At 44.7% G+C, this 24,469-nt stretch overlaps 2 protein-coding genes across 2 annotated transcripts; one reads left to right on the top strand and one right to left on the bottom strand.

Annotated features, from left to right (window-relative positions):
• Positions 1-8,129: 8,129 nt before the first annotated feature.
• LOC139837469 (uncharacterized) lies at positions 8,130-9,397 on the top strand. Its single transcript, XM_071826903.1, has 4 exons — positions 8,130-8,446; positions 8,529-8,702; positions 8,805-8,915; positions 9,033-9,397. Exons 1-4 carry the CDS (start codon positions 8,184-8,186, stop codon positions 9,364-9,366), a joined length of 882 nt encoding a protein of 293 aa, XP_071683004.1. The 5' UTR covers positions 8,130-8,183; the 3' UTR covers positions 9,367-9,397.
• Positions 9,398-13,637: 4,240 nt separating this feature from the next.
• On the bottom strand, positions 13,638-22,628 carry LOC127325603 (uncharacterized). The gene is made up of 9 exons (XM_071828792.1): positions 22,562-22,628; positions 20,693-21,075; positions 20,493-20,604; positions 19,588-19,764; positions 18,256-19,094; positions 16,193-16,495; positions 15,185-15,371; positions 14,457-14,577; positions 13,638-14,265 (listed from the first exon to the last, which is right to left on the bottom strand). Exons 1-4 carry the CDS (start codon positions 22,626-22,628, stop codon positions 19,751-19,753), a joined length of 576 nt encoding a protein of 191 aa, XP_071684893.1. The 3' UTR covers positions 13,638-14,265; positions 14,457-14,577; positions 15,185-15,371; positions 16,193-16,495; positions 18,256-19,094; positions 19,588-19,750.
• Between the last annotated feature and the right edge of the window lie 1,841 nt (positions 22,629-24,469).

Here is a 24,469-nt window from a genome sequence, read left to right as displayed (position 1 = left end):
GAAGATACATGCATGCATCAACGATCGCATCCTCTACCGCGGTGAATACGAGAATTTGAATGAATGCCCAGTATGCACCGCATTGCGTTATAAGATCAGAGGCGATGACCCCGGTGACGATGTTGAGGGCCGTAAACCTGTGAAGAGGGTTCCCGCCAAGGTGATGTGGTATGCTCCTATAATACCACAGTTGAAATGTCTGTTCAGAAGCAAAGAGCATGCCAAGTTGTTGCGATGGCACAAAGAGGACCGTAAGTCGGACGGGGAGTTGAGACACCCCGCAGATGGAACGCAATGGAGAAAGATCGACAGAGAGTTCAAAGATTTTGCAGCTGACGCAAGGAACATAAGATTTGGTCTAAGTACGGATGGCATGAATCCTTTTGGCGAGCAGAGCTCCAGCCATAGTACCTGGCCCGTGACTCTATGCATCTACAACCTTCCTCCTTGGTTGTGCATGAAGCGGAAGTTCATTATGATGCCGGTGCTCATCCAAGGTCCGAAGCAACCCGGCAACGACATCGATGTGTACCTAAGGCCATTAGTTGATGAACTTTTACAGCTGTGGGGCAGACCTGGTGTCCGTGTGTGGGATGAGCACAAAGAAGAGGAATTTGACCTACGAGCGTTGCTTTTCGTAACCATCAACGATTGGCCTGCTCTTAGTAACCTTTCGGGACTGTCAAATAAGGGATACAATGCATGCACGCACTGCTTACATGAGACCGAAAGTGTACATTTGCCAAATTGTAAGAAGAACGTGTACCTTGGGCATCGTCGATTTCTTCCGAAAGGTCATCCAAGAAGAAAGAAAGGCAAGCATTACAACGGCAAGGCAGATCACCGGCCGAAGCCTGCGGAACACACCGGTACCGAGGTATTTGATATGGTCAAGGGTTTGAAAGTCATCTTTGGAAAGGGTCCCGCGGACAATCAGTTCCGAAGGGAGCTGACGGGCACGTAGCCATGTGGAAGAAGAAATCTATATTCTGGGAGCTAGAATATTGGAAAGTCCTAGAAGTCCGCTCTGCAATCGACGTGATGCACGTTACGAAGAATATTTGCGTGAACATCCTAAGCTTCTTGGGCGTGTATGGGAAGTCAAATGATACAAAGGAAGCACGGCAGACCAGCAAAGTTTGAAAGACCCTGATGACCAGCATCCGGAACGGTTTCAAGGTCGTGCCAGCTACGCTCTGACCAAAGAAGAGAAGGTCATCTTTTTTGAATGCCTGAGCAGGATGAAGGTCCCGTCAGGATTCTCGTCCAATATAAAGGGAATAATAAACATGGCGGAGAAAAAGTTCCAAAACCTGAAGTCTCACGACTGCCACGTGATTATGACGCAATTGCTTCCGATTGCTTTGAGGGGGCTCCTGCCGGAAAATGTTCGAGTAGCCATTGTGAAGCTATGTGCATTCCTCAATGCAATCTCTCAGAAGGTAATCAATCCAGAAGTTCTACCACGGTTACAGAACGATGTGATCCAATGTCTTGTCAGTTTCGAGTTGGTGTTCCCGCCATCCTTCTTCAATATTATGACGCACCTCCTGGTTCACCTAGTCGATGAGATTTCCATTCTCGGTCCTGTATTTCTACACAATATGTTCCCCTTCGAGAGGTTCATGGGAGTATTAAAGAAATATGTTCGTAACCGTGCTAGGCCATAAGGAAGCATCGCCAAGGGCTATGGAAATGAGGAGGTAATTGAGTTTTGTGTTGACTTTGTTCCTGACCTTAAGCCGATTGGTCTTCCTCAATCGCGGCACGAGGGGAGACTAAGTGGAAAAGGCACGATCGGAAGGAAATCAATGATATGTATGGACGGCCATTCTCTGACTGAAGCACACCACACAGTTCTGACCAATTCCAGCTTGGTTGCTCCGTACTTTGAGAAACACAAGAATATTTTACGCTCGGACAACCACAGGAAGCCCGAATCCTGGATTAGGAAGGCCCACATGGAGACTTTCGGCGATTGGTTGAGAAAACATTTAATGAGTGACAATAAGGTTGTAGATCAGCTGTACATGTTGGCCAAGACACCATCTTCGACTATAACGACTTTCCAAGGGTACGAGATAAATGGGAATACATTTTACACGATCGCCCAAGATAAAAAGAGCACCAACCAAAACAGTGGTGTCCGCTTTGATGCAGCAACCGAGAATGGGCAAAAGGTCACATATTATGGTTACATAGAGGAGATATGGGAACTTGACTATGGACCCTCCTTTAGGGTCCCTTTGTTCCGGTGCAAATGGTTCAAGCTAACAGGAGGTGGGGTAAAGGTGGACCAGCAATACGGAATGACAATGGTGGATTTCAACAATCTTGGTTATCTTGACGAACCATTCGTCCTAGCGAAAGATGTCGCTCAGGTTTTCTATGTGAAGGACATGAGTAGCAAACCGAGGAAACGGAAAGATAAGAAAATGATCAGTACATCGTTCGATGATCCAAAGCGCCACATTGTTCTTTCAGGGAAAAGAAACATCGTGGGAGTGGAGGACAAGACAGACATGTCAGAAGATTATAATATGTTTGCTGAAATTCCGCCCTTCAAAGTGAACACCGACCCAAGCATTAAGTTAAATGATGAGGATGCTCCATGGATACGGCACAATCGTAAGCAAGCAGGGACACAAGGGAAGAAATGATGTGTAATAATTTATTGTACCAAACTTTGTTGAATGAATCATGTGAATTATATTACCCGTGATGTGTTTGATACATGAAATTTGGAGTGACTAAGTCATACTCCTGCATACATGAAATTTGGAGTGACTAAGTCATACTCCTGCATACAGGAAATTTGGAGTGACTAAGTCATACTCCTACATACTTGAAATTTGGAGTGATTTAGTCATACTCCTGCCTAGGCGTATAATATGCATACTCGTAGTCTTCATAGCCGCCGCCATTGTACTGGTAGTCGTCGCCTTCTAAGTTGCCGGCGTCGTCGTCGCTGCTGTCGTCGCTGTCGTCGGGCGGCGCTCGTGGCTCGAATCGAGGGTAGCGCAGCGGGGATATCGCCGGCCGTGATGTAGTCCATGACGCTCTGCAGAGTCCGGCCGTACCACCATAGCCGACGGCCGGCCTCGTGGAAGTTTCCAGGAGGCAGACCGTCCTCCTCATACCTGGCGAGCGCCCTCTCACGCCGATTGATGAAGAAGGCGTCCCAAGTATGCTGGTTATCGGGATGCCAGCGGGGATTCATCCGCTGCTCCGGCGTGAGGTCGAGGTAGTAGTGGTTCGTGATGGCCGCCCGGCGCGCAGTACCCTGAGGGACGGGAGGGACCGGCACGCCGCCGGCGCTTAGGCTCCAGCCGGCAGGGACGCGGTAGCCCGGAGGGCAAGGGTAGTTCGAGGCGCAAAGCTCCTCCACCTGCTGGTAGGTTAGAGTGGGTGCGGTGGAAGCCATGAGAGAGTGATGAGAGATTGTAGAGATGTGATGCTGGCCAAGCCGGGCTACCTATATGTAGTGACAAATGGCGGGAAAAATGGGAGCGGGAAGACAGAGGCGGGAAGAAAGAGGCGGGGAGAAAGTGGCGGGAAGAAATTGGCGGTAAAAAATTGGCGGGAAGAAAGAGGCCGGAAGAAATTGGCGGGAAACAATTGGTGGGAAGAAAGAGGCGGGAAGACAGGGAAGAAATGGCGGGAAGACGAGGAGGGAAGAGGGGGTCGGCGGAAAGAGGCGGGAAGAGGGGGCCAACGAACTTTTGAATTGAATTAGTTTTATTTTTTTGAATTTTTGATAATTTGTATTTTTAAGATTTTTGAATTGAATTAGTTTTATTTTTCTGAATTTTTTGATATATTATTTGTATTTTTAAGATTTTGAATTGCATTAGTTTTTTTTTCTGATTTTTTTGATATATTATTTGTATTTTTAAAATTTTGAATTGAATTAGTTTTATTTTTCTGATTTTTTGATATATTATATGTATTTTTAACATTTTGAAATGAATTAGTTTTATTTTTCTGAATTTTTTGATATATTATTTGTATTATTAACATTTTGAATTGAATTAGTTTTATTTTTCTGATTTTTTTGGTATATTATTTGTATTTTCAACATTTTGAATTGAATTAGTTCTATTTTTCTGAATTTTTTGATATATTATTTGTATTTTTAACATTTAGAAATAAATTAGTTTTATTTTTCTGAATTTTTTGATATATTATTTGTATTATTAATATTTTGGAATAAATTAGTTTTATTTTCCTGAATTTTTTGATATATTTTTTGTATTTTTAAGAATTTTGAAAATGATAAGTATTATGAAAGACCTTTAGTCGCGGTTGGCCTCGCCAACCGCGACTAAAGGGTATTTCCGCGGGAAATCTCGAAACCGCCGAAAAATGTGCTTTAGTCGCGGTTGGGCTCACCACCCGCGACTAAAGGCTACCCTTTAGTCGCGGTTGGTGACCCCAACCGCGACTAAAGCTCAATGCCTATAAAACGAGCGCGCCCGCGCGCCGGTTCACTTCATCTTCTTCCTCTCGAACGCCGACAGTTGCGCCGATCGACTCCTCACGCTGCCGCCGCGCGCCGCCGACTCCACGCGCCGCCGAACGTGCGCGCCCTCCTACCGCCGCCGCTTCTCTCGTCGCCTGCGTCTGCGCGCGTCGGCCCCTCCTCCGTGTACGTCAACCGCCAGCCCCGGCCCGCGTACGTACACGTCGTCTCCACGCCGCGCGCCGCCCTCTCCTCTCGCCGCGCGCTACACTCCACAACGCCGCGCGGCTGGCGGCGGCCGCCGAGCGCGCACACCACACGCGCGCCGCCGCCGCCGGCCGCACAGACACCTTTCGCCGACGCGCGGGCGCACACGGTACACGGGATCGAGCGCACGAGAGAGGGAGAGAGAAGGAAAAGGACGCCGCCAGTTTTTTTGAGTTTTTTGTCTTTTTAATTTTAACTACTTAATTAATTAACCAAAACTTTGGAATGTTATTAAGTAAAAATAAAAATATAATACTTTGGAATGTTAACTGAAAAATTGACTTAATAAAAAATCTCTCTCTTTTTTTACTTAACAAAAAATTAACTTAACTAAAATTTTGACTTAATAAAATTAAAACTTAACATATTATGACTTAACTAAAATTTTGACTTAATATGACTTAAAATTTTGACTTAATATGACTTAAAATTTTGAGACTTAAAAGAAGACTTAAAATTTGAGACTTAAAAATTTCAGACTTAAAATTTTAGAGTTAAAATTTAAGACTTAAAATTAACTAAATAATTGAGACTTAAAAGTTTGAGCCTTAAAAAACTAAAAGAAGACTTAAAATTTCAGACTTATAAATTTCAGACTTAAAATTTGAGACTTAAAATAGCTAGGGCGGGGGCGCGCGCCACACACGCACACATGCAATAGCTAGGGCGGCGCCCGCCGGCGCCCGGCCTCCAATCTCTCCCGACGCACACACGCGCTCTTCCGCGACACCCTCTCCCACCCCTTCCAGCTCGCCGGCCCCCTCCTTTTGGCACCGCCCTTTCGCCACCGCCACCGCCCCCCTTCTGCACTTAATTAATTTGTTTTGACTACATGTTTTCAGGACTGACATATGGCGGACGATAGAGCTGACCCGATTCTGGACAACTATGATCCGGACGCTGAAGACCATATGTTCGGCATCATAAAAGGCGATATTCCATATGTGCCGACCGGAGAAGAAGAAGATGATATCTCTTCTTATCTGAACCTTGAGGAGTGAAGATGAAGGGCATGGTCAGCAAGATGGTGCCGAAGAAACGTCGATAAACGACGATCTTCGCTTGGAAGTAGCAACCACCTCCGGCGCCGAGGTATATATATATATGTACATATTGAGCGTCTGATTTGAATAAATGTGTGTGTACTAACGCGCGCGACTCTCTTTCTTATTTTAGCCCTCGGCCGGATCGTCGAAAAAATCGAGTACGTCGTCAAAGCGTGGCGCAACCAAGACGATGAAAGCAGGAGAAACATGCACCATCGATGTTGTCGATGAAGCAACCGGCAGGCCGCTGGAGCCCAGCAAGAACGCCACCAAGTTTGTCAGCCAATGCGGAGCCGTTGTTAGAGACAACGTCTCGATCACCCGCCAGGAGTGGAATGAGCCAAAGAAGGCACGTGTTGGTTTCACTTTTGTCGATAAGAGAGAAAAAAAGATTGCTTCAACAAGCTTATGGAACATTTCGTTCTACCTCCGGAATACCGCAAATACGATGAGGAGGGTAACAAGATTGCGGAAAACAAGGAGAGGCGCAAGCTAGTCAAACAGTTCGCTCTTTCTAGGATGGCCAACGCATTCCGGAAATACAAGCAAAATCTAGCCCATGACTTTGTCAACCAGGGCAAGACTCCGGATTTCATAGGACAATATGAGAAACTGCAACATGATTGGCCAGAATTTGTGAAGCAAAAGAAATCGGAGCAGTTCCTTGAACTATCGAGAAAAATAAGGAAAATGCGGCCAAGAAGGAGTACAATCATAAAATGGGGCCAGGAGGGTATCGCTTTTGGCAGCCTAAGTGGGAGAAGATGGAGAACGAGCTGAGGGCGCGAGGAATCCGTCCAGGTACGGAGGGATGGGACCCAAGGGCCAAAAGCTGGTGGTACGGGCATGGGGGATCGCTGAACCCGGCGACCGGGGAGTGTGTTTATCAGGGCAAAATAATTACACCCACCCAAAAGCTTATTGAGGCAATGAGGGAGGCTCAAGAGGGGAGGATCAGGTTCAACAGAGAGAACGACGCCCTGACAAAAGCCCTCGGGAATCCTGAACACGGAGGACGTATACGAGGCATGGGGCCCATTCCGTGGAAAATAGGGTTCCCCCGGAACGATGACCCGTACGGTTACAGAAGCCGTAAGAGAAAGATGGATCGGGATGCAGATGTTGTGGCGAAGTTGGTAACTGAAATGGATGTGATGAAGAAAACCGTGAGTGTACTAGTCGCCGAAAGAGATGCAGCTCGGGCGCAGCATGCTGAAGATCATCCAATGGATCTCGGAAGCCAGCAGAGAAGAAGCAGCGTGGCTTCCACGGAGGCCTCACCGGCTGGTGCACCGACGATAGAAATTACTGCACCGGAGCCTCTGGTGGTCGAAATTACTGCACCGGAGCCTCCTCGCTACCCCGTGGACGATATAAAGGAGATGAAAGCATGTCATCTGTATTATCCTATCGGGAACATGTCCATGAAGGTAGCCATCGGCAGTGCTTTACCACCTGGAGCACTCCACCACAACAACCCCATTCAAGATGGCTATGCTCGTGTGACGGTGGAGGAGATAGTCCAAGGGTTTGAGAACCTGGACATTGACATTGCTACACCTGAAGGGGTGAAAAGACTTGGAGATGTCAAGCGCCAGTTCATTCTATGGCAGAAGAAATTTATCAAGTTTCCAGGCGAGGCGCCAACAAGTCCACCCCCGTACGGTGGTGGTGGTGGCGGTGGCGGTGACGGTGGCGGTGGCGGTGGCGGTGACGGTGGCGGTGGTGCTTCACCTAATACACCTCATTCACGTCAGCCCACGCCGCCGCCCCCCAGTCCTCGTCCGGCGGGTGATCAGACACCGGTACCGCCCCCCAATCCACCTCCGGCGAAGAAGCAGAAGCAGTCCTGGGTTATTAACCCGGACCCTTACGTACCTAAGAAAACAAAGGTACCGGAGGTATCACTGAAGCCTCTCCCCACGAGGCCTTGGGAAAGTAGTGCCGAGGAAGTCGAGGCGGGCGCGGCTGCTGATTTAGAGAAATGGAAGGCGAGCGTCAAGAGGAAAATAGAGGGCGAGCCCAAGCCAGTATATTCTGACAAGGAAAAGCAGTGGGCTAAGTCATTTTTGAACACACCGTCCCAAGCCGCGAAGAATCTGCCTGACGACTATTTACGTGAACTTCGTAGGCAAGCACTCGCGTTCAAGAACAGGAAAGAGTTGGCGGAGAAGAAAGCCGTGAAGGACGAGGCCGAGTCAAAATTAGAAAGGGGGAAAGAAGTTGCCCAGCTCGGGGAACAAAGTAAACAATCGATCGCCCCGCTCATAGTGCAAGCCGCCGATCCTGGATGCCCCGATATCACAGCAGCAGCCGCAGCACATGGATTGACTGTAACGAGTGACATAGAACAAGCGGCCGAGTTAGGTATCACTCTTCGTGCACTGCTAGGCCTTGATGAGGCGCCAATGAAGGACGTAGTATTTACATATGTGAAGAATGGCCCTCTCGTCGAGCCTGCGCAGGAAGGGGATCTACCTCGACAAATGCTAGGTCTGCTAAATTGGTACAAGGGTTACATAAAACATAAAAACGCCAAAGACTATATCTATGCGGAAGTTAGATATGAGCATCACTTCAAACATTACTGGGTACAAATTCCTCTGAGTGAATTGTTCCAGCTGTTCAATCTGCGCGACCTCGACAAATCTATCATCAGTTGCTACGTTCTGTAAGTGATTTATTAATTTCTACCCCATCTCGTTCATTGCCTGCACTGTCCTAACTATCTTGTTGTGTACGCTATTATGCAGAATGAAGAAGCGGGAAATGCGAATAAGGAACATCCATGATGTTGGGTTCATTGACCCACACATCGTTAATTCACATGTGTTAGAACACCACCCCGCCGACGTGGAGGATGACCTGTGGCGGTTTATTAGAAAACAGCAACAGAAAAGTGATATTCTATTTCCTTACCATTTTGGGTGAGTGTTTCTGTCTTGAGCACATTCTCTTTTGTTTACTCCATGCATGGTATGTGGCTAATCGATGAGTTATGCATGACTGTGCATGTATCGTGTCCGCAGGTTCCACTGGATTCTTATGGTAATTAAAGTTCAGACCTCCTCAGTTCTCGTCCACGACTCTCTGAATATGGATCCGGCGCTTTGGGGCGACATGAGAAAAATGTTGCAAAAGTAATTATTTTCATTCATTTGCGCTCTATATCGATCGGCCTATTTCGTTCATCATTTCCTAATATCAAGTAACTAATTAATAACTCTCTTGCTTATTTAATTTTCTTTGCCTCGTAGGGTTTGGAGACGGTTCGTAGATACCAAGGTCGGTGAATTCAAAAAAGAGCTATCTTTTAAAATGGCAGTGCGGACGACTGGGGATACTCAGCCACCGGGGACCAATCTATGTGGATACTATGTTTGTGAGAGGATCCGGAGATACTGCAATGAGCGGGACCAGACGTGTGAGAACAACATCCTGAGGAATAACCTCCGGAAGACGCTTAGTCCAGAAGCTCGCTTCCGACCACTTCAAGAGGAACTAGCTGGATGGTTGGCGAGGGAAGTCATCGATCCTAGAGGAGAACACTATTACGATGACGTAGAACTTTATATGCACCAGAATTTGTAACTAACTTGTTCAAAATTGTATATGGTCATCCGATATTGAATATATATTGTATATGGTGATCCGATATTGAATATATATTGTATATTCCTCTTGAATTCTTTTTGGTTCTAATTTCAAATTTGTTTGAAATTGTACATTCATATGCATGTATGTATACAGTACCGTAGAATATGTGAAACTCCTTCAAAATTAAAACCCAAAAGAAATAAAACAATACAAATTAAAAAGAAACCAGATTTAGGGGGAGGGGGGCTAAAACCCTAAACCCTGCGGAGGCCTTTAGTCGCGGTTGGCCAGAAGAACCGCGACTAAAGGTCCTCCGCCCTGGCGCTCGCCTGCGGCCCACGTGGACGGGCCTTTAGTCGCGGTTCGTAAGGAACCGCGACTAAAGGGGGGGGCCTTTAGTCGCGCTGCTTTGGTCGCGGTTGGGCCACCGCGACTAATGGCAGTTGCCAACCGCGACCAAAGCCCTTTTTTCCACCAGTGTATAAACATTTCAGTGATATGGAAAAATATGTGTTTTTATGTAAGATTAATTTTGCTTCTAACCAAACATTCAAAATGGCTTTACTTGTTTGCTTCCGTACCTGAAAGAAATGCTTCGATTCTATACAAAATATTTGTGTTTTATGTAAAATTAAGTTTTGCTTCTGAAGTATTACAATATTGCTTAGTGATTTTTTTAATGGAGGAGTTATTTATTTCCATCGAACATGACGTAAGTTCGGTATGAGAAGTACAACCATGCCAAGCTAAAATGTAAAGTGTTTCCAAAGAAAATGGCATTCATTTCCGTTGAATAGGAAATTTGCTTCAATGAAAATTGCTTCACACTATACTTGTACGGAAGCCACACGATCTGCAAGCGCACGGAGACGGCCTAGGTGCCGGCCGCTGTGCAACCATCCTTACTAGCACGGAATCGGCCAGGGATGTGGAAGCACCCACGGACGACGATAGAAGCTGAACGCCAGAACCGTCGATGCACCCTCGCTGAGGACACGGTGGAGGCAACATGGGCGGAGGCCGTGGAAGCACCCTCCAAATCTTCACCTAGTAAAACACTTGAAGAAAATGAAAATGGATATTGCTGCAGCTGAATTCCTTCTACTAGGGATGCTCCAGCCTTGTCTTGGAGTCATAGCTGCATGTCACAGCCACAAAATAAAACAGCACCCACTATATATGACAAAATATTATTCTAGTGATCCTCACAAGGTCAAAAATCACAAAATACATATGAAAAGTTGTGTTACTTCCTTTATCTGCTACTAGTAAAGGTGCATGTGTCATACACGTATAAAATACATAAACAACAATTAAGCATCATTGTATATAATATATTTATTTATGCACTGAGTATTTCGATAATGGAAATATATTAATATTAGGAGATACCAAATACAGCCAGCCTCTGCAACAAGACTCTGATCTTCACATGTGATGCCGTCCCTACTTTCATACTGCTGCTACGAAGGCCGGACCACCAAGCAAATTACACAACAAGGCAACGAATTAAACCTAATAAACCAATTATTAGGTCCATGCGGTGAACTAATAAACCTAATAAACCTACAGTTTTCCGGCCGGCCCCATCAGCAGAGCATCCGATCTACGCCGCCGCAAAAACTCCGATGATCCATGCCGGTGCCTCGCCGCCGCACGCAGCCCTGCAGGCTCCCTTTTCGGCGCATCTCACAGGAAACGAATCTGAGCAGACGGTGGTGACATGAACGAAGATGTAAAAAACGAGGGTATAGATGGATGTATCGATTCATGAAACAGAGCGAAAACGAAGAATCTGAGAATTACCGCCACCGGTCCACAATGACCATGAAACCGGAAGCCTCGACACACTGAATAGGCGACAGACCGCCCACTCTCCTCTCCTCTCCTCGACGAGTAAAGAGTCAAAGTCTAAGTCGTCACACACGACGCACGCGTTGGCTACACCCTTCCCTGTATTTATAGACTAGTAGAGAAGGTCAAGGTTGGAGGTTCAAATATTTTGAGGGGGTGCCTATGGCGGGAACAAGATTAGATGGAGGTAAAATTTCGGTTCTCTCTTTTGGCTGTAGATAGGCTCAGCTAGATCGAGAGACTTGATGGACCGCCAAGATTCAATGATACATCCCGTGTTCTCCCGGATCGGTGACGTGGAGGCCGATGGGGTGCATGGCTAGCTTAGATTGTTTTTCTGGCATTACGGCATTAATTGTTGATTAATTCTTTCCGCATATACTAATCACATTCTGTGTTCTGCCAAATGGCCGGAGCGACATTGGTGGAACCAGACTCGGTAACTCATTAAATGTGCGTGTATCATGCTCAGCTCTCCCAACTATGCCTTTTCTCTCTTTTCTAGCTCTTCTCTTTGCTAACTACTCCACCGATAATTAGTTTGGCACCTAAATACCGGCTCGTGAAATACATGCACGCACACTAGCTACCTACAAGCTCATGTATAGTTTACTTTTTTTCTCCTTTGCTAACTATATATAGTTGCTTTAGCATGCTAATCACCTCTAGTGTTCTACAAAACCGCCCAGATTCAACGATTCGTCGCGTGTTCTCTCAGATCGGTGACGTGATGGATGCCTAGTGAGCCAAAACGCTGGGGTGCATACATAGCTACCGACGATGGGTTCCATGCAATTAATTGCTGATTGATTCTCTCCTAAAAATTGCTTCCTCATGGTAATGGTATGTCGTACTAAACCGCCAGAAAATCATGCTCAGCTCTCCTGCCCGTGAAACCGTACATGCACGAGCACACTACCAACGAGGCTTTTCTCTTTGCTAACTATATCAATTACCATAATTAATTTTGAACCTAGAAATCAGCTCGTCATATTGACCTGTGTGGCTAATTGATTCTGTCCTAATAATTGCTTTTTCATGCTAATGTTATGTCGTACTGAACGGCCAAAGAGACATTAGCGGCAGCCGATGCGACGACTCAATAAACATGCACGTCTCAATCGTCTCAACTGTATCATGCTCAACTCTCCCTAGCCGTGAAATACATGCACGCACGCTACCTACGAGCTTATGTACATGTGACTTTTGTCTGGCTCTTTTATTTGCTAATTATATCAATTACGGTAATTAATTTGGTCCCTACCACAAATCAGTTGATTATTATAGGCGACAACCAAATGTTGGAGACTACTACTACCTCCGTCTCAGTTTAACAGGCACGCACGTAGTTTAAGAAATTGCTTTGACCATTATTTTGATCAATAATATGTCACAAAAAATATATCATTGGAAAACTTTTTAGCTTACGAATCTAATGATATAGATTTTGTAGACATAAAATTTATATTTTGTTGACCAAATCAATGGTCAAAGTTTGTATTAAACTGCGTGCGTACCTCTTAAACCGAGACGGAGGGAGTACCATGGATCAGTTGGTAGCGTGGACGCTCGTATCTTAAAACTAATATGGGTGGGCTCTTACTTTTGGAGCCCCAGTAATTATGCGACGGTATAGTTATGGATTGACAAACAACCCTTAATTCTACTATCTCTTTTCCTTTGCTTGTAGATCGGAAATGGATTTGCTCCTCAGGCTTTCCTTTGCTTGGACAGGAAATGAATTTGCCCCTTAGAGATACCCAGGATCAATCCGGGTCCTCTCTCTAGGGAAATAACCTTATTGGAGATACTGCTCAATTTGAGCTGCCATGCATGCATGCCTGGTCATATACATGGTACCTGTTTTAATTATTCGTGTTGCCAAAACATTGATCCTCTTTTCTCTCTCCCGATAATTAAGGTCTTTCTTCTCTCATCAAAAATTAACGTCACATGTAAAAAAAAAGTAACTTCCATGTAATTAGGGAGGAATTAACTTCTCCTAAATAATGAATCCTCTTTTTCCTCTCCCGATAACTAAGGATCAGGGCTCACTATTGTGGGTTTTTATTCTCACTGGAAAAAATAGGAAGGAGCGGAGGAAAACAAGGGATCTGACTGGAAGTTGTTTTTTGACAAAAAATAACCTTGGGGTTTACCTGCCTGGTGCGTGCTGAAACTGAAATTAAGGAAAAGCAGGAGTTTTTTTATTCATGTATGAGAACTATTTGATATGTGAATGTTCACATGTTAAAATTAAGGGCCTCAGAGAGAATGAGAAATCACTGATCGTTTCTTCTAGCTCAAACGTGCACAATTGGCTGTTTATCAAAAGTCAGATACGCGAGGGGCATCAGCAGGATCTTCTTTGGAAAATCACATTAGCAGTTCAGCCAATTAATCAGCTAGAGTTTCATCAGCTCGAAAGTCTCTTTCTCAGACATCATGATCACATAGCAAGTATTTACTGTACATCAAAAACTTGCTAGAGTGCACACAACACAACAAATTTGACATTCAAATATACAAGAGGTGTAAAACAATACTGAACAAGAAACATCAACGAAGTTGATAAAGCGCATATAGATTGTTCGACGACCAAGGCACATATACGATGACGACATCCCCTATCCCCCAGATGCACTAACCTGCAGCAGCTACATGTCACAGCTAAACTGGCTCGTCGTTGTCCTTGCCAGTCACATATCTTCGTTATGCACAATAACAATGATCTAGCATGCATAAGTACACGCGGACCTTGCATCGCACAACCTCACAATATGAAGGAATAAAAGAATTCGCTTTCCTAGATCTGTCGCATGTCATGGACATCGGGTGATCATTGGAACTGTGGGTCCATACTCCATAGAACCAAACCTTGCACCCGGACCGAGCCCGGCGTTGGTTGGCCAAGCCACGACCAGATTGTTGTCAGCAAACATCAGTCTTGATGAACAAAGGAGTCTTCACAGGATGCTGGCCAGTCACCAGAGGGTTCACATCTTCCAGGAAGTAATACACGTGGCCAGTAATCATACCCTGAAACGACAACAAGGTCACTGATTTATTTTAGATGCTAGAGCATACCCAAAATATATAAAAAAAAACAGTAGCAAATTATCCACAATTAGCTAACCAAACAGTTGCCAATTAGAGTTCATGTACAGCAGGACAATTATTGCTTTCATTTTTATTACTTGAAATAGGTCAGAAGAGGCAGCGGGAGGCACCTGCGGGTAGTTATCGTTCCTGTCCCCGGCGCAGACCGAGTGGGCTCCTTCCTGATCCATCCTCGCCATCACCACCACCGCCTTGGGCTGCTTGTACCACCACCAGACCCAAACATGAACCCTGAAGAACAGATGAGTTAAGCTAAGGCTTTTCACAGCAACCACAAAAGAAAAGCGTAGCATCAGCAAAGGAGGAACAAATGGCTAGAAAAGACAAGTATCCAGATTATTGCCACTCCTCATTATTAGATAGATAAACTACTACAAACAATAACATTGAACACCACATAATTTTCAATTGCAAGATCAGCACATGTGACATAAGTGCAAACACTCTAGGACTACTAGTGAACTACTTTGAAACCGAAATAAGTCGGAAAGGAACGAAGTCCATCTGGGAATATTGAGTAAGGCCCATGCAAGACCAATGAATTTATCAATCCATGTATAATGAAGAAATCACTAGATGGCTGCAAGACAATTTAGCAATGCCTGGCCATAATGAAGAAGTATGCTGCTCAGTTTTACGAGGAGTGGTTATTAGTAAACAAGTTACGATTAAATACAGCTTCAAATAAACAGACAGATGTGTCAACCAAAAAAAATGCAGATGCGGTAATTCCAGAAATTCTATGAGCAGAGTGGACTTCCAATGCAGCGCATGCACAAATGATCATGAGGATATACGAGGATTAAGTTGGAATAAAGCTTGATGGGCAGAATCTCACATTTCAAGAAGGCATCAAATAGTTTTCAGTAATGCCTTCAACTGTATCACCAATTGGATGAGTGCGGATACAATTCCCATATTTCACGTCAGGTTCTTCCTACGACCTTTTCCATCCTAACTTTAGGCTCCTCATAAGTGTCCTCCGCGTGCAAGGACAATGCAGATAGTGTCTTTCCTCTTCTTACCTACCAAATGTACCAACCAGAATCAGACTACAGCAGCGACATTCTGTCTAAATAAGTTGATCAGACTGGCCATCACGAAATAAACTAGCAAGCAGATGAGCCACTCTAGCAAGTGGAAGTTCCTGACAATGATATAAACATTTAGGCCTAGTACAATATGAATATATTATACTCATACAGAGTCTAAAAATCAACACAGCAAGTGGAGAAGACTTTGAACACCAAGTGAGGAAACCGGCAGTAGAAATATTAAATGAAGAAGAACCTTTCATCTAATGTTAAATACCAGAGCCGCAACATGCCGGTACTCACATCTGAGACCCCACCCATCCAGTATAAAATCTAACCTCACACTGAGCCCAACAGGAAAGCCAAAGCTTAATTAAACAATTTGCAGGGCTAAAGACGTTGCAATCCAAGGTTCGAATTAATCATCTGTGGACCAGATGGCACAGCCTCGTAACTTCGTTGAAAAATTCAACAAAAGCAATGAATTTGGCACCACATTAGCACTACTACTACATAGCACTTGCAATGCCAAACTAACTCGAACCATTGATTGGTTTGCAGCACATTAGGCAGCACCAAATAAAACATGACAGATTCATCGGTGGAAGACGGGCGGGCCGCGGGAGGAAACCTTACGGCGACACCCCAGTGGAAGACGGGCGGTCTGTCGTTCTTGTAGCCCGAATGGAGGAAGTCGCACACAGCTAGCTAGCTAGCTATGGTTTCTGCCCCACAACCACATACATGCAAGGAAAATAACGCAGCAATCCAGCATCAACATAGATGAGGTGGAGAAGGGAGGTGGTGCTCACCGGCATGCAACAGCAGGAGTTCGGAGTTCGTGGCAGGGAGGTGGTCCGTGTGTGGAGAAGGGAGGTCGGCCTCCCTTTCCAGGCAGCGCTGGCGCACCTGGAGGAGCCGGGTCTCACCGGACCAGCCCACCTTCGGCCGGGAGCAGCAGGAGGTATCTCACGCCGCGCAGCCTGCCGACGAGGGAGGCCGTCGTCGTCGGAGCCGGTACGGCCGGACCTACCCAGACCGGACCGCCGACGTGCGGGGGCTGCTGGGCACGGGCCGCCATTGATTTTCCAGCAAAGTGAATCACAGCCTCGAACCTGCACAACAATAACAACACGCCTAATGAGCATACAAAAACAAACAAGCTCAGGAAGATTAGCACATTAATGTCAAGATTCATAACGCAGTGCAGTACAAGTAATCCGTAGAAAAGGTGAAATAATACAACCAAGCTATAATGCATCAGAAACAAACAAACAAACATTCAGTTCAAAATTTTCTAATGCATTTTATGGACAGATCAGAGTTTGATATGCTAAATAATAACGGAACTTTGTATTCCTTTCCAAGACTGGGATTGCCAGGATAAATACATGGAGACAGGCATAACACGGATCAGCAACCAATATAATCTAAGTTGAACCATTTATGCTGAAAAAAACTATCATAATGATGTTTCACGATTTATAGCAGAGCGATCCTTCTAGTACATGTTGGAAAGTTCAATTCTCGATGTGAAACCGAGCTTGAACAGCAAATGCTATTATGCGCCGAAGGAACAGAGAAAAAACGTGAACAGCAGTAGTACACGGGAACAGCAGATCTTTATTAGTTCACAGGAATCTAGCTAGTAGTCAATCACATCTGACCAGGAACACTCACACGGGCAGATCAGTTTTATTTCACACGAAAACCAGACAACAACACAGGCCCATTCATTCCAATTTTCCACATGGCCTTCCCAGATTTTCTAGTACATTCAGGCCAAGACTACCCACCCATGCAAGTCAGCAAACAAAATGAACACGCAAATGAATCCCCCGACCACCAAGGTCGCAAACAATATGCCGTGGCCGTTCCAATCTTCCAAACAGCAGCCAGCAGCGCCACCCGACCACCAACGTCGCAAACGCAAACCCCCCAGCGAGGCCTCCTCAACACCAGGACGGCCATCCGCTCCCCTACTAGCAGATGATCAACTACAAAACTAGAGACTCTAAGCCATCAATGGGCTCAAACAGATACATACATAGATGTCTACCTGATGCACCACCAGAGCCAGAACGGCTTTACCTAAGCACCCGGAGGCAAGCCGACGCTACCAGCGCCAAGCACGTCTGCGAGGGATTCGGTGCGCAAGGCCAAGACCCTACCGAAGATGGATGCACAAATACATAAAGTAGAAGAATCTATCAGGTCTGAAATAAAAATAACACAACATCTTTTAAAATGGTGCAGACCAGATATAGAACAAACAGCTACAGATCAGGCCAACTGAACCAAACAGGCACGGACCAAGCCTCTGTGAATTGGCAACAAACTGCAATTGATACTTGTACAAGTATACAGAGAGAAACAGGCAGCAATACATGCTTCTACGGGCTAGCCATCTGTAACAGGAAAACAGAGATAACTATTGCATGTATGGAGTAGAGGCTTAAATCATTCTAAACTGACAGCTTCCTGGGGCTCTAGCTCTTGTACCGCAACCTGAATACAACACACTACTAATCATTTACTCAAACCGCGATGATAACACAATAGAAAACAAAGACACGGTTGCCAACACATCCTTGAGCTAATGAATCAGCTACATCAGGTCACGAATTTTTTTTGGCATGGAATCCTCTAAATTCTCAAACATCCGCATTGATAACATAGCAGCAAATACAGTGAGCAAGTCGCACAAGACCAACTCATTTGGCATCCAAATATGCACAGGTCAAGAAAATCTGCCATAAATTTAAGCTTCATTTGACAGAATCCACTATATCCAAGAAAGCAAACTTCACCTATATTTGAGGCCTATAAATACTACACAAGACTAGGAAATCATAGAGAGGAGCTAGATACTAACCCATAAAACACATGGAGTCGAAGAAGAAGGGGCCACTACGGTCGCTCAGTCCTCCTCGTTATCCTCGGACAAAATAAACAGAGCATGATAAGCAAAGCAAATACAGATATTTCGAAAGGACTGCAAAATAATAAGGCGACGATATTGTACACAACAGTTCAAGCATGATCGCGGAAGCGCGCGACGATTGGATCAAACGGAACCATGCGACGATTGGATCATACCAGCAGTGCATGCACCTATACTCACAGAGATGCTCAAGTACATATACCAAACTAAATAAGGAACCAAAAACAAATGTATGTGCATTCTGATCCTACATAAGTACAGATACTTATCATGGTAATCTAAATAATCCATGATACAGAAACCAGGGACAATTAACATTATTCCTTAAGAAACAACAAATGTACTAGTTCAGCTAAATCAAGAAACAAAGTGGAGCAAGAAAAAGGCATCAATATTAAATTATGTCAAATCACAAGCACAAAGATTCAATGAATAGCAATCATTTTCGAACTGGTTCGCTTCGAGAAAATATTAGGATTTTAATGGACTATATATACTTCACAATATTAATCTGCATCTAGCAAGTTTGGTAATTATAATGACCATCAAATGAAACACATGAAATAAAATCTACAGGAATCATCTCAAATTATGCATCTTGGAATATACCAAAATAGCAAACGGAGCAGGGAAGCCGGAAGCACCACAAGAGTAAAATTCATGTGATTCCTACCATCGTTCAACTAGAAAAAAGCAACCGAATTTATATCAGCAGCTACCATGTTTTTCAGAATTTCAAGCCCTTCACCAACAGTATCCAAACTTTCACCCTGCACAAACATTGCCAAACAGAGGTCCAGTTAGACAAAAATCTCAATGCATTCTGATCCTACATAATTAGAGATTAAATGCGTATCATGGTAAAGTAAATAATCCATGATAAGAAAACCAGGGACAGTTAAGATTATTCCTTAAGAAACAAATGTACTAGTTCAGCTAAATCAAATCAAAGACAAGAGTAACAGAAAAGAGCTTTCTGTGAAATCAAAGGAAGCTTTTACTAATTAGCCAACAATCATCATAAGCCCATATTACCTATAAGCTCAAATTTTACAAGATAAAATTAAAAGCGGCAAGAAAACCTAACCAATCTGGTTGAAGAAAACAACACATAATTCAAAACAAAAGCAATTATCTCAAAAGAAGAAGATCGTCGGAAGAACATGTACAGCAAGAAAGGTAAAAAGATGACCATTGTATCTCACAATCTTTCGATTCCCCAGGAAAATCTTACACCAGAACAAATACGCTCAATATTCTCACCTGGCAAAATCTCCAAACAGCAAAATGGTGCTGTATATTAGGGGGGAACATCAGTACACATGAGGGAAATTCAAGCGACTCTTAATCCTTGCTTGTAGAAGAGTGATGGTGCCGATGAGGGTGCCATCGTAGTAGAGCAGTGGGTTCAGCCCGACGAACTGAATCACGGCCTCGAACCTGCATGACAAGAACAACACGCCTAATGAGCATACAAGAAAACACAAGCTCAGGAAGATATTAATGTCAAGACTTATAGCGCAGTGCAGTACAAGTAATCCGTAGGACAGGCGAAATAATACCAACTAAGCTAGAATGCATCAGCAACAAACAAACATTCAGTTTAAAAATTTCTAAATACATTTTATGGACAGATCAGAGTCTGATATATGCTAAATAATAACGGAACATTGTATTCCTTTCCAAGATTGGGATTGCCAGTCTTGATAAATACAGAGAGACAGGCATAACATGGATGAGCAACCAATACTATAATCTAAGCTCAACCATTTATGATGAAAAAACTACTAGCATAATGGCGTTTCACGATTTATAGCAGAGCGATCCTGCTAGTACACGTTGGAAAGTTTCGGCGATTCTCGATGTGAAACCGAGCTTGAACAGCAAATGCTATTCTGCACCGAAGGAACAGAGAAAAAACATGAACAGCAGTAGTACTACACGGGAATAGCAAATCTTTATTAGTTGACATGAATGTAGTAGTCAATCACACCTGACCCGGAACACTCACGGGCAGATCTCAGTTTGCATTACACATGTATACAAATAAATTTGTGCTTCGTCAGGGACTAGTAGTATTGGAGCGATAGGAACAACTCTAATCAATCAAAAAGTAACTAGTAGCAAATACTGTGTGCACACTCATGGGCAGATCCTCCACCGCGTACACTGTAACTGAATATTTGCAGCGCGTATAAACAGAGAGAAAGGTGCAGGCGTGTTCATGAGCGAACTCGATCCAGTGTCTCCAAGATCCGAGTCCCTGTGCGCCGGGAAACCCTAGCAGAGAGGAGCGGGTCATGGGTGGAACCAATCGCGGGAGGGGCGGCGCTGGAAACAGAGCAAGGAGGACTAGTTGGAGGAGTACCTGCAGCTGCGCGCGTCGGGGGTCGCCGTTACCGGCGAGCACGCCGGAGGAGACGCCCAGGACGGATCCCTCTCCGCTGCTGGCCTCCCCTGCTTCGGCTCGCGAACGGGTGAGATGGCGGACGACGGCCCGCCGCCGCCGCCGCGTCATGGTGGCCGGCAACCCGCCGCCGTCGTGGAGGACCGCAGTGCAGGACCCGGCCACGGACACGACGCGGTCGGGCGAGCTCGACGGAGCCACGCGCACGGAGAGGCCGATGCACGCCGGCGCCGGCGAGCACGCCAGCGGCGCCGCCGCTTCTCTGGTGGGTCGATGGTGAGTGGTGGGAGGAGGGGAAATGTGGTTACCGTGACCACATTTTGGGTAGAAAATAAATACGCAGCCTTGCAAGGCAAGTTAATTAATGTCTCGCATCATTTTGGGAGGAAAAATAAAGAGCGGGTAATAAACAGCCATCCCCGATTCCTCCACCCAATCAACGACAAGCAATCATTAGCACATACTAAGTAATAATAATAGTAATATTATATTCATTCAGGAATTTCAAATAAGACAATTCTGAGATGAAATTGATTTCATTTGTCCTACCATCATATCCAAATCACACATCGAAATTATATAGAAATCAAATATCTCCGCCAAACTACTTTTCCTTTTTTTACTTTCCGATAATCTGAGTTTAGTTCCAAAACAAGCTTGCATCTACGGTGGTGGAGGTCTTGCGCTATCATACCATGAGCCGTATCATGGGCAAATTTTCTTAGTCTTATCTATCTTCGGCTTCTCCGCACCGTCACATAAAATAATAATACACAACAATGAGTCGACACATGAAATAAAATGTAGTAGTTGATTCCATGCATATATAAAAGAAGGACCCCTATAATGTGCGGCGACAAGACGAGACATGAAATGATAGATAATAACTATTTTTCTCCATGTCGGTCGTCTCGTCCTTCTTTGGGGGTACCGAATGAGTAGTAGCGTCAAACAATTGTTCATCTACCTCGCTAGACCTCCCGTAGTGCTCCAAGTCTGGTTGCCGCATGGTTAGACTGCCACCGCCCTCAACCGCATTGGATCTATTCTTTCTCGACCTCATCTAGGTCGGAACCGATCACCCCCGACATGGCAAAGTGGCGTCTACTAGGGAACTTTGAAGTCCATGTGGCCACCCTCGCCATAACCATTTAGTTCTCCTTTTTATTCTTCTCCTTGTTGTATAGACTTTGGATGTGAGTTGCCACCTAGACTAGGCCGATTTTGGCGTGGCAGTGCCGCTGGGAGTTAGATGTCAAGAGTGGCTTGTGTTGTGAAGGCATGATTTTTATGAAACTTATCTTTGATGTGTTGCCAATACCGCTTCCCGGTTTGATCCGTGTCGAACACCACATCCATCCCCACAGCCGCCCAAGCTCTGCACAACGTTGCATCTTCTATCATGGTGTAGTTAACGTCCCTTCTTCTCTTTACTTTACCCACATCGACCTCGAACACCTCATCGTCGTCCCCCCCCCCCCCGGTCGCCTCATCCCTCTCACTGTCAACATCATCCCCCACACATTACCGCCAACCGGAGCGAGTGGAGGATCGGCAATGTCAATCTCCTCTAAGAGATCCATGAAGGAAGAATCGCCAGTTCTTCAAAACCGGAGATTAATTTCCGCGCACAAATTCAATGGATTCGAGGATATAATTTTCTTAACTTGAAGATCCATCATCGAGAACGTTAGGGCACCGTTCGAGTTGTCGACATCGGGCGATGGAGAGGCAGTGGACGGTGGCGAGAGGGTGATGCGGTGGATTGTCTTCTTCAACTTCGTCTCCCTCGGCCTCGGTGACTAAATTTTGGGGCGGAACTCGGCATACCTCTGCCCGCCCCGGGAGACACGGTCACCACAGGAGAGGGTGGAAGAAGCTTCGAGTTGAGGCTCATCGCGCCGAGATCCGGCGGCAGCGATGCATTGAGGGAGGGCCAGTAACACTCTCTTGTTGCATGGAGTCCCCATGTTGGTATATAATGATGGCCTGCATGAATATGAATAACCAGTCGACAACTATAGAGTGGCACCACCTTCACAAATATGATTCTATCGCATAAGATTTTAGACGTATAATGTCAAGCCCACATTTTCAAGGTTGCTAGCCCAAGTCTCGCGGAAGTTTCACTCATGGGGCCACATTTCATGTGCATTGGGTCAAGGATAATCACACTAAAATTTTCAAATCTTGGATTGAAATAATATTCCTTTCTTTTATTGTTTGTATATATAAATTGACATCTTTTTACCCCAAATGAAGCAAAGAGAAAAGACACATGAAATATAACCACTTTTGACGGAAAATAATGGGATAGATGACACAGGGCCCTCTAATGGGGGTTCCGTCTCAAAGCGTTAGGGAGGGTCAGTACCACTCCCCTCTTGCATGGAGTCCCAATAGTTGTATATAATGACGGGATGCATGAAGACAAATAACCGATCGACAACTATAGAGTGGTACCTGCTTCACAAATATGATTCTCCCGCCAAAGATTTTAGACTTATAATGTCAACCCCCCATTTTCCAAGTCAGTGGCCCAAGTCTCAGGATCACTCATGAAGCCACATTGCATGTGCATTGGGTAAAGGATAAGGACTCAGAAATTTTCAAACACTGGATTGAAATAATCTTCCTTTATTTTATTGTTTGTATGTATAAATTGACATATTTTTACATGGTTCATGTTCCTATGACTTTTCCCAACTAAAACAAATAGAAAAGTCGCATGAAATATAACCACTTTAGATGAAAAATAATGGGGTAGATGACACGAGGCCCACTAGTGGGAGTTTCGTCTCAAAGCGTGAGGCAGGGTCAGTAGCATTCCCTTCTTGCGTGGAGTCCCCAGGTTGGTATATAATGATGGTATGCATGAAGATGAATAACCGATCGACAACTATAGAGTGGCACCTGCTTCAAAAATATAATTCTCTCGCCGAAGATTTTAGACACATAATGTCAAGCCCCCATTTTCCAGGTCAGTGACACAAGTCTCGCGGTCACTCATGAGTCCACATTTCATGTGCATTGGGTCAAGGACAAGGCTCAAAATTTTTGAAATCTTGGATTGAAATAATCTTCCTTTCTTTTTATTGTTTGTGTATATATAAATTGACATCTTTTTACGTGGTTCAATTTCCTATGATTTATCCCAACTAAAACAAAGAGAAAATTCGTATAAAATATAACCAATTTGACGGAAAATAATGGGGTAGATGACACGAGGCCCACTAATGGGTGTTTCGTCTCGAAGCATGAGGGATGGTCAGTAGCACTCTCCTCTTGCATGGAGTCCCAATGTTAGTATGTAATGGTGATATGCATGAAGATGGATAACATATCGACAACTATAGAGTGGCACGTGCTTCAAAAATATGATTCTCTCGCTGAAGATTTTAGACATATAATGTCAAGCCCCCATTTTCCACGTCAGTGGCCCAAGTCTCGCGGTCACTCTTGAGGCCACATTGCATGTGCATTGGATCAAGGACAAGGACTCAGAAATTTTCAAATCTTGGATTGAAATAATATTCCTTTATTTTATTGTTTGCATATATAAATTGACATATTTGTACATGGTTCATGTTCCTATGAATTATCACAACTGAAACAAAGAGAAAAGTCGCATGAAATATAACTACTTTTGAAAAAAAATGGGGTAGATGACACAAGGCCCACTAATGGGAACAAGGCCCACTGATGGGGGTTTCTTCTCAAAGAGTAGGGTAGGTCAGT

Source organism: Lolium perenne, chromosome 3 (genome assembly GCF_019359855.2).
Source record: "Lolium perenne isolate Kyuss_39 chromosome 3, Kyuss_2.0, whole genome shotgun sequence".
NCBI lineage: Eukaryota > Viridiplantae > Streptophyta > Magnoliopsida > Poales > Poaceae > Lolium > Lolium perenne.
Note: the sequence above shows the minus strand (reverse complement) of the source record. Positions and strands in the feature narration are given on the sequence as shown.

Bases quoted from the DNA above. Each gene is read 5' to 3' on its own strand.
- LOC139837469 (XM_071826903.1), top strand. From the start codon at position 8,184: ATGAAGGACGTAGTATTTACATATGTGAAGAATGGCCCTCTCGTCGAG. The intron at 8,447-8,528 runs GTAAGTGATTTA...GCTATTATGCAG, and splicing joins ATCATCAGTTGCTACGTTCT to AATGAAGAAGCGGGAAATGC. The intron at 8,916-9,032 runs GTAATTATTTTC...TTTGCCTCGTAG, and splicing joins ATGAGAAAAATGTTGCAAAA to GGTTTGGAGACGGTTCGTAG.
- LOC127325603 (XM_071828792.1), bottom strand. From the start codon at position 22,628: ATGAGCCTCAACTCGAAGCTTCTTCCACCCTCTCCTGTGGTGACCGTG. The intron at 21,076-22,561 runs GTATGCCGAGTT...TTGCCTTGCAAG, and splicing joins GTCTCCCGGGGCGGGCAGAG to GCTGCGTATTTATTTTCTAC. The intron at 20,605-20,692 runs GTACTCCTCCAA...CCTCTCTGCTAG, and splicing joins CCCGACGCGCGCAGCTGCAG to GGTTTCCCGGCGCACAGGGA.